Source organism: Belonocnema kinseyi, chromosome 1 (assembly GCF_010883055.1).
Source record: "Belonocnema kinseyi isolate 2016_QV_RU_SX_M_011 chromosome 1, B_treatae_v1, whole genome shotgun sequence".
NCBI classification, from domain to species: domain Eukaryota; kingdom Metazoa; phylum Arthropoda; class Insecta; order Hymenoptera; family Cynipidae; genus Belonocnema; species Belonocnema kinseyi.
Window position 1 is genome coordinate 165,403,358 of NC_046657.1, and position 9,226 is coordinate 165,412,583.

General features: G+C 20.0%; 1 protein-coding gene across 1 annotated transcript in view; it reads right to left on the reverse strand.

Moving 5' to 3' along the window:
* Positions 1-9,226, reverse strand: part of LOC117180925 (probable ATP-dependent RNA helicase DDX10) — a 50,760-nt gene that overhangs the window by 24,640 nt on the left and 16,894 nt on the right. The window contains exon 7 of the mRNA XM_033373562.1: positions 1,129-1,303. Within this exon, the coding sequence (XP_033229453.1) occupies positions 1,129-1,303 (175 nt within the window). The remainder of the gene's footprint in view (positions 1-1,128; positions 1,304-9,226) is intronic.

Below are 9,226 nucleotides of genomic sequence, written 5' to 3' on the forward strand. Positions count from 1 at the left end.
AACGGAAGTCGCTTAGATTAGAAGCGTGAAAATTGTAAGTAATGGTAAAGTAAAAGTTAATTAGACTAAGATGCGATTGCGTTCTCATTCTCTCTCTCTCTCTCTCTCTCGCTTTCGTTCGCTCGCTCACTCGCTTGCTAATAAGTCCTAAATTGCGCTATCGCAGGAAATAGAAATAAGGAACTAGATATAAGACTTTATGTAAATAGTTGTAAATAATTGTATATATAGAAAGGATAAGATTGTAAAATATATATAGATGTAAACGGAAAGATTGTAAGGAATGGAAGTCATGTAAACCCTTAGGGGACACATTATGAATAAAGAGAAATAAATTTTCAACCAAATAAATAAGTTTTAAAAAAGTTGAATTTTTAGCAAAAAAAAAGTCCAATAAATGGTTAAAATCTAAACAAAATAAATAAATTTTCATCAAAATAAATTTTCAACAAAATAGTTGATTTTTTAAACAAAATAAATTATCAACAAAAACATTAAATTTTCGACAAATTAAATAAATTGTCAGCAAAATAGTTGAATTTTCAACAAAATAAATTTTAAGCAAAATAGTAGAATTTTCAAGAAAATAAATCAATTTTAAACAAAATAGTTGAATTTTCAATAAAATAAATAAAATTGCAACTAAATAAATAAATTTTTAACGAAATGCTTGAATTTTGAACAAAATAATTAAATTTTGAACAAAATAGTTGATTTTTCAAACAAATAAATTTTCAACAAAATGGTTGAATTTTCCACAAAATAATTAATTTTTAAACAAAATAAATAAATTTGTAACAAAATAGTTTGATTTTCAAAAAAATACATTTTAAACAAAATAGTTTAATTTCCAAAATAATAAATAAAATTCCAAATAAATAAATTGTCAACGAAATGCTTGAATTTGCAACAAAATAATAAAATTTTAAACAAAATAAATAAATTTGTAACAAAATAGTTGAATTTTCAATCAAATAAATAAAATTGCAACTAAATAAATAAATAAATTTGAAACAAAATAATTGAATTTTCAAGAAAACAAATAAATGTTCAATTTTATATTTACTTCTGCCAAAAAAAAATTAAACTGAAATTAACAATTGGCAATCCCCCCATTTAATTTCTTACCTAAACCGCGCGACGCAACGTCAGTCGCGAACAAAACTGCATGTTGTCTCCTACAAAACGTTTGATAAATGTCTATTCTTTTGAGTTGATGAATTTGTCCATGCAGGGGTATCAGTTTTATCATCCTCGCACACTTTTCAGTCAGTCGTCGGAATGCTTCGTACATAAATTTCACCTAATAATAAAAAATTGAGATTTATCAAAATTCACAGTTTTTCCGGTAAATTTTTTCAATTTGCCAGGTCTAAAAGTAACATATTCACACATGCCGCTGAACGCAACAGAGCAAAAAATTTAAAAATAAATGAATTTTTCAAAACAAATATTTAAAAAAATGAAATAGTTCAACTTTTAGTTGAAAAAAATCAACTGTCAGCAAATAATAACGGATTTTCAAGAAAATAGTTTAATATCTTCAACTACAAAAATGAATCTTCAACTGAAATTGTTGAATTTTCAACAAGAAATTAATTTTTACAAAAAAAAGCAATTGTTAACTAAAACTGAAATAGTTCAATTTTAAGTTAAAAAATTAATGTACAAGCAAACAAACGAATTTTCAACTAAAACTATGGAATATTCAATAGGAAACAGTTAAAAAAATTACTTTCCTAACAAAACTAACTTTAAAAAAAACTAAGTTTAAAAAAAGTACTTACATTTTTAAACAAAGTGATGAATTTTCAACTAAAATTTTTAATCTTTGACAGGAATAGTTAAATTTTAAATCAGAAAGATGAATTTTTAATCCAGAAGATTAATTTCTACTAAAAAAGATAGATTTTCAACTAAAAAAGATAATTTTCCAACCAAAAATTGAATACTTAAATTCTTAATAAAAAAAAAGAATGTTTAAAAAGAGATACATTTTTAACTGACATTATGGAATATCGAAGTGGAGTAAGCATAGTCACATTTTTAGCTCAAATAAATAATAATTTGCAAAAAAAAGAAACCAATCTTCAACAAAATTGTTAAATTTTTGGTAAAAAATAATTTTTTATCCAAGCAAAAAGAAGTTTTCAATTAAATAGCTCATATTTCGACCAAAAAAAAAACTTTGAACTAAAATGATTAATTTTCAAATAAATAAAAAAATTAGTTTTCAATAAAACAGTTTAACTTTTAAACAAATAATTTCATTTCTAACAAAATATACATTGTAAACTAAAATAAAATACTTCTATTTTTAATCGAAAAGAAGAATTTTTAAACAAAAGAAAAAATTAACTTGAAAAAAAAGAAGATAATTTTCTACCAAAAAATCGATTATTAAAAAAATATGTAAATTTTTAACGAAATAGTTCAATTTTCAATTAAAAAAGAGAAATTTTCATCTAACAATTTAGTATAAAATTCCACAATTTGCCTGAATTTTGGATGAAAATTAATGTTTTTAAAAAGTTTTTTAAATTTAAAAGTTCAGCTTTTTAGTAGAAATTGCATCTTTTTTGGATAAACATGCAACAATTTGGTATAAAATGCAACAACTTTGTTAATATTTTGAAACAATAAAAATTAACTTGCAAAGAAAAAGGTAATTTCTACTGAAAAAACGATTTATAACCAAATATGTGAATTTTCGAAGAAATAGTTGAATTTTCAACAAAATAATTGAATTTTCAATTAAAAAGTAGCAATTTTTCCTCCAAATCCTTTTATTTTTTAACAATAAAAGATCAATTTTCATCCGAGAAGGATACATTTTGAACAAAAAATTTATTTTCAACAAAGTAGTTACATTTTCAGCCAAAAATGAATTTTCAATTAAAATGATGAATCTTCAAAGAAATAATTTTCAACAAAAGAGTTTAACTTTCAAAAAAAATAATTTTATTTCTAACATAAAATATAAATTGTAAACTAAAATAATGAATATTTCACCAACATAATCGTATTTTTAATCGAAAAGAATTTTTAAACAAAAAAAAATTAACTTGCAAAGAAAAAGATAATTTTCTACCAAAAATTCGGTTTTTAACCAAATATGTGAATTTTCAAAGGAATAATTGAATTTTCAATTGAAAAAGAAAAATTTTCATTCAAATTGTTCAATTTTAAACAATAAAAGATCAATTTTGAACAAAAAATAGAAGTTCATATTGTCAATTGAAGGAAATAATTTTCAAACAAACTGATTAATTTTCAAGTAAAATTATGAATATTCAGCCGGAATAGTTGAATTTTATACCAGCAAGATTAATTGTGTACAATTTCTAAATGAAAATATTAATTTTCAACAAAATAGTTGCATCTTCATCCGAAAAAAATTAACTTGTAAAAAAAGATCATTTTACACCAAAATATCGATTTTTAACCAAATCTGTGAATTTTGAACAAAATAGTTTAATTTTCAATTTAAAAAGACCAATAATCATCCATATCGTTTAATTTTAAACAAAAGAAGATCAATTTTCAATCAAATAGTTCAATTTTCTTCCGAAAAAGATACATTTTTTAACAAAAATTGAATTTTCAGCTAAAAATAAAATTCTTAACAACAAAAAATAAATAATAAATTTTTCTTTAAAAAAATTGATTATCAACAAGCTAGTTACATTTTTAAACAGAGATGAATTTTCAATAGAAATAACCAATTTTCAAACAAAAAAGTAATTTTCAATCAAATAATTTAACTTTCAATCAAATAGTTTTATTTTTAACTTAAAATATAAATTTTAAAATAAAATGATAAATATTTAACTGAAATACATGTATTTTTAAACGGAACGAAGAATACAAAAAAATTAACTTGCAAAGAAAAACATATTTTTCTATCGAAAAATCGATTTTTAAACAAATATGTGAATTTTCAACTGAAAAAGCCATATTTTCATCCAAATTGTTTAATTCTAACCAAAAATAAAATTAATTTTCTACCAAAAAATATTGATTTTTAACAAAATATGTGAACTTTTAACGAAGTAGTTGAATTTTCAACGAAATAATTAAATTTTTAATTTAAAAATAGCCATTTTCATCCGAAAAAGATAGACTTTCAACAAAAAATTGAATTTTCTGCTAAAAATCAAATAATAAATTTTTAACCAAAGATGAATTTTCGATTAAAATGGGGAATCTTCAAACACAGAAATAATTTTCAACAAAAAAATCTAAAGTTCAAATAAAATCCCTGAAGAGAAAGTAATTTTTAACACAAGCGTTTCACTTTTAGAAGAATTTTTAAACAAAGAAATTAACTTGTAAAGAAAAAGATAATTTTCTACAAAAAAAATCGATTTTAAAAAAAAGATGTGAATTTTCATCGATATAGTTGAATTTTCAATGGAAAAAGACAAATTTTCCTCTAAATTGTTTAATTTTAACAAAAAGAAAATTAATTCTCTATGAAAAAATATTGGTTTAAAAAAAAATATGTGAATTTTCAACGAAACAGATGCATTTTTAACAACGTAGATTAAATTTCTGTGAAAAAAAAAGATAAATTTTCGACAAATAATGGAATACTTACAACTTTCATCACAAAAAAATTAACTTTCAATCAAAGAAATGAATTTTTAACAAAAAAAAAAAAGATTGATTGCTAACAAAATTCATTAATTTTCAACCAAATTTATTAATTTTTAAATTGATTTTCGACCCAAAAAATGTATTTTCATCCAAAAAGATCAATGTTAAATCAAACACGGAGTAGTTAGATTCTTAGGTAAAAGAAAATAATTTTCAACAAAATAAAAAAGAAATGCAAAAGATATTTTTTAATTTTCAAGAAATCAGATGGATTTTTAACCAAGAAGATTAAATTTTTATAACAAAATATTAATTTTCGATACAAAATGGAATAGCCGAATTTTTAGTTTAAAAAAATGCTCAATAAAGAAAATTAATTTTCAATCAAAGAAGTAAATTTTCAACCAAAAAGATTAATTTTCTACTGAAAAAGATTGATTTTTAAGAGAGTCCATGAATGTTTAACCCAATAGTTGATTTTCCATCGAAAAGATGAATTTTCTACGAAAAAAGAGAAAAATCTTCAACAAAATAGATGAATTTTCAAGAAAATAGTTAAATTTTCAACCGAACAGATGAATTTTTAACCAAAACGATTAATATTAATAAACCAAAAAGATTAATTTTCAACTAAAAAGATAATTTCTCAACTAAAATTAAATAATTTAATTTATAGTCAAAACATAAATGTTCAGTAAAGAGATGGAATTTTAACTAAAATTATGAAATATTCAACTATTTCAGTTAAATGAAAATAATTTTTCACCACAAAACATTTTTTAAAAAATTGACATTCAAATTTTCAGTTGAAGAAAATAATTTAAAAACAAACTGATTAATTTTCAAGTAAAATTATGAATATTCAGCTGGAATAGTTAAACTTTTTCCACGAAGAAGAATTTTCAACCCAAAATTAAATTTTCATCTAAAAATCTAATTCTTAACAACAAAAAATGTATTTTCAGCAAAATAGTTAAATTTTCTGCTGAAACGGTGAAATTTTTATTTAAAAACATTGATTTTCAACAAAATAGTTATGTTTTCAAATTTAGGTAAATTTTTAATTAAAATTTGAAAAATTTCCATTTTGATTTGAAATTGTTTTATTCCGTTTATAAATAATTTTAATATAAAATATTACAGGATTTGGCTCTTGGAATATTAATGGCCAGGGAAAATGAAAACTTTGTCACGAATTTTCACTCTTTGTTTAGAAATTCAACAATTTTTTTTAAAAAAAGCCATTTTTTTGTTTGATAATTCGCCTTTTGTGTTGAAAATTTAAGTATCTTCGTAGAAAATGTGCTTTTTGATTAAAATCCACATTTAAGAGTTGAAAAGTTAACTGAAATCCTTTTCGGATGAAAATTGAACAAATTTGTTTAAAATTCGTTTTTTTAATTAAAAAATTCATCTATTTTAGTCGAAATTTTTATCTTTCTTGGATAAAATGCAACTGTTGGTTTGAAAATTTAACAATTTTATGAGATATTCATCGTTTTTGGGTTAAAATATAAATTATCTTCTCAGAAAATTGACTTCTTGTTTAAAACTAATTTTTTGACGTTGAGAAGCGAAACTAGAATCTTTTTCAGTTGAAAAACCCACCATTTTTTTTAAATATGTTTTTTTTTAATATGAAAATTTACCTAATTTAGTATAGATGGAATTTTTCTGGTATAAAATGCAAATTGTTTGGCTGAAAAATCAAGAATATTGATAAAAAGTAAACTTTTTTCGTTAAAAATTAAATTATCTTCTTAAAAAATTTTCTTGCTTAAAATAATTCATATTTTGGTGTTAAAAAGTCAAGTTAAATATTTTCTGGATGAAAATTCCATTATTTTCTTGATTTATTTCAAATTAAAAAATGCATATTTTTTTATTAAAATTCAACTATTTTTATAAAAAGTGACCCTTTTTGGTTAAAATTCATATTTTAATGGTGAAGAGTCATATTAAAATATTTTTGGATTAAAATTCCACTATTATCCTGATTTTTTTTTAAATTTATAAATGCATCTATTTTAGTAGAAATTGCATCTTTCTTGGACAAAAATGCAACTATTTGTTTAAAAATTCAACAATTATGATAAAAAAATGATCCTTTTTGGATAAAAATTAAACTTCTTTGCTCACCATTCGCCTCTTTGGGTTAAAAATTAAAGTGTCTTCCCAGAAAATTTACTTTTAGTGTAAGTCTCACATTTTGATATTGAAAAGTCAAACAAAAATCTTTTTCGGTTAAACAATTACGCTATTTTTATAAAAATTTGTCTTCGATTTAAAAATTCATTTATTTTTGTAGAAAATGCATCTTCCGTGTATAAAAATGCAACCGCTCGGTTGAAAATTTAACAATTTTGTTAAATATTGATCCTTTTTGGTCTCAAATTCAACCGTCTTGTTGAAAATTTAGGTATCTTTATAGAAAATTTACTTGTTAAAAATAATTCATATTTTGGCGTTGAAAAGTTAAAAAAAAGTTTTTTTAACTAAAAATTCAACTAATTTCTTGAAAATTTGTCTTTTTAACTTAAAAATTCATCTATTTTAGTAGAAATCTCATCTTTCTTGGATAAAAAAGCAATTATTTGTTTTAAAATTCAGCATTCGTCCTTTTTAGGTAAAAAAATGTTATTATTTTCCTAGAAAATTTACTTGTTTAAAATAATATATATTTTTGTGTGAAAATGTCCACGGAATTCCACTTTTTTTTTTTAAATATGTCTTCTCAATTTAAAATTTAATTTATTTTGGTAGAAAATTTACTTGTTTAAAACAATTTATATACTTTAGTGTTAAAATGTCAAGTAAACTATTTTTATTTCTTTTTTAAATAAAAATTCAACTTGTTGGCTGTAAAATTAATCTTAATTTAAAATTTAACTGCATGTGTAAAAGTTGAACTGCTTTGCTCAATTTTTTTTAAATGAATTTTTATCTCACTGATCAAAAATTTAAATTTTGTTTGCTTAAAATACATATCTTTAGGTTAAAAATTCAATCTTGTGCAGAAATTCGTCTTTTGGTTTGAAGAATCAACAATTTAAGTAAAAATTTCCCTCTTTCACAACTGAAAAATCTTTATTTTTAATTAGAAATTGGCCTTTTTTACTTTAAAATTAATTTTTTGGATAAAATTTATTTATTTTATGCTGAAAAGTTAAGTATTTTGTTACAATTTGTCTTTATGGTAGTAAAGTCATTTTTTTTGCTTAAAATAAGTAAATTAAATTAAAAAATTCTAATTTGCATCTGAAATATTGTTTTATTCTGTTTAGAAAAGATTATATATTAAAAATATTACAATATTAAAATGCTGCTATTTGAATAATATAGTACAAAAAAATTAACTGAATTGCTCAAGGAAAAATCAGAGAATTTTCAAAATAAAAACTTTACCCTGCAAAGCATGTATTATCTTAAATAGAAAAAATTAACATTAGTTTCAAGTCTCATATCTTATTATTTATATTTTATATTTATATATTATATTTTTTACTAATATTTTTCATTTAAATTCTACATTTTTTTTTATATTTCATATTTCACATTTTATATCTATATATTATATTTTATATTTCATATTTATATTTATACACATATTTATATCTTATATTTTATATTCATATTTTATATTTACAGTTTATATTTCAAATTTATATTTCATATTTATATTTTATATTCACATCATATATTTATATATTATATTTACATCTTATATTTTATATTCATATTTTATATTTAAAGTTTATATTTCAAATTTATATTTCATATTTACATTTAATATTCATGTTTTAATTTATTTTATATTTATATTTTATATTCACATGATATATTTATATATTATATTTTATATTTCATATTTATATTTTATATTCATATTTTAGGTTCTTATTTTATATTTATATTTTATATTCACATTTTAGATTCATATTTTATATTTACAGTTTATATTTCAAATTTATATTTCATATTTACATTTAATATTCATGTTTTAATTTATTTTATATTTATATTTTATATTCACATGATATATTTATATATTATATTTTATAATCATATTTTATATTTACAGTTTATATTTCAAATTTATATTTCATATTTACATTTAATATTCATGTTTTATTTTATTTTATATTTCATATTTATATTTTATATTCATATTTTTAATTCTTATTTTATATTCATATTTTATATTTATAGTTTATATTTCTATTTACATTTTATATTCACATCATATATTTATATCTTATATTTTATATTTATACACATATTATAATTATATATTATATTTTATATTCACATAATATATTTATATATTATATTTTATATTTACAGCTAATATTTCAAATTTATATTTCATATTTGTATTTTATATTCATATTTTAATTTCTTATTTTATATTTATATTTTATATTCACATCATATATTTATATATTATATTTTATATTTCATATTTTAATTCCTTATTTTATATTTTTATTTGATATTTAAATTTAGATTTAGGATGGAATGTAAATTTTATGTATAGGGAGCGGAGGCCCTCAAATCCGTAAAAGGGAGAGATTAAATATACATACATACATATTTTTTATTTATATATTATATATGATATTTATAT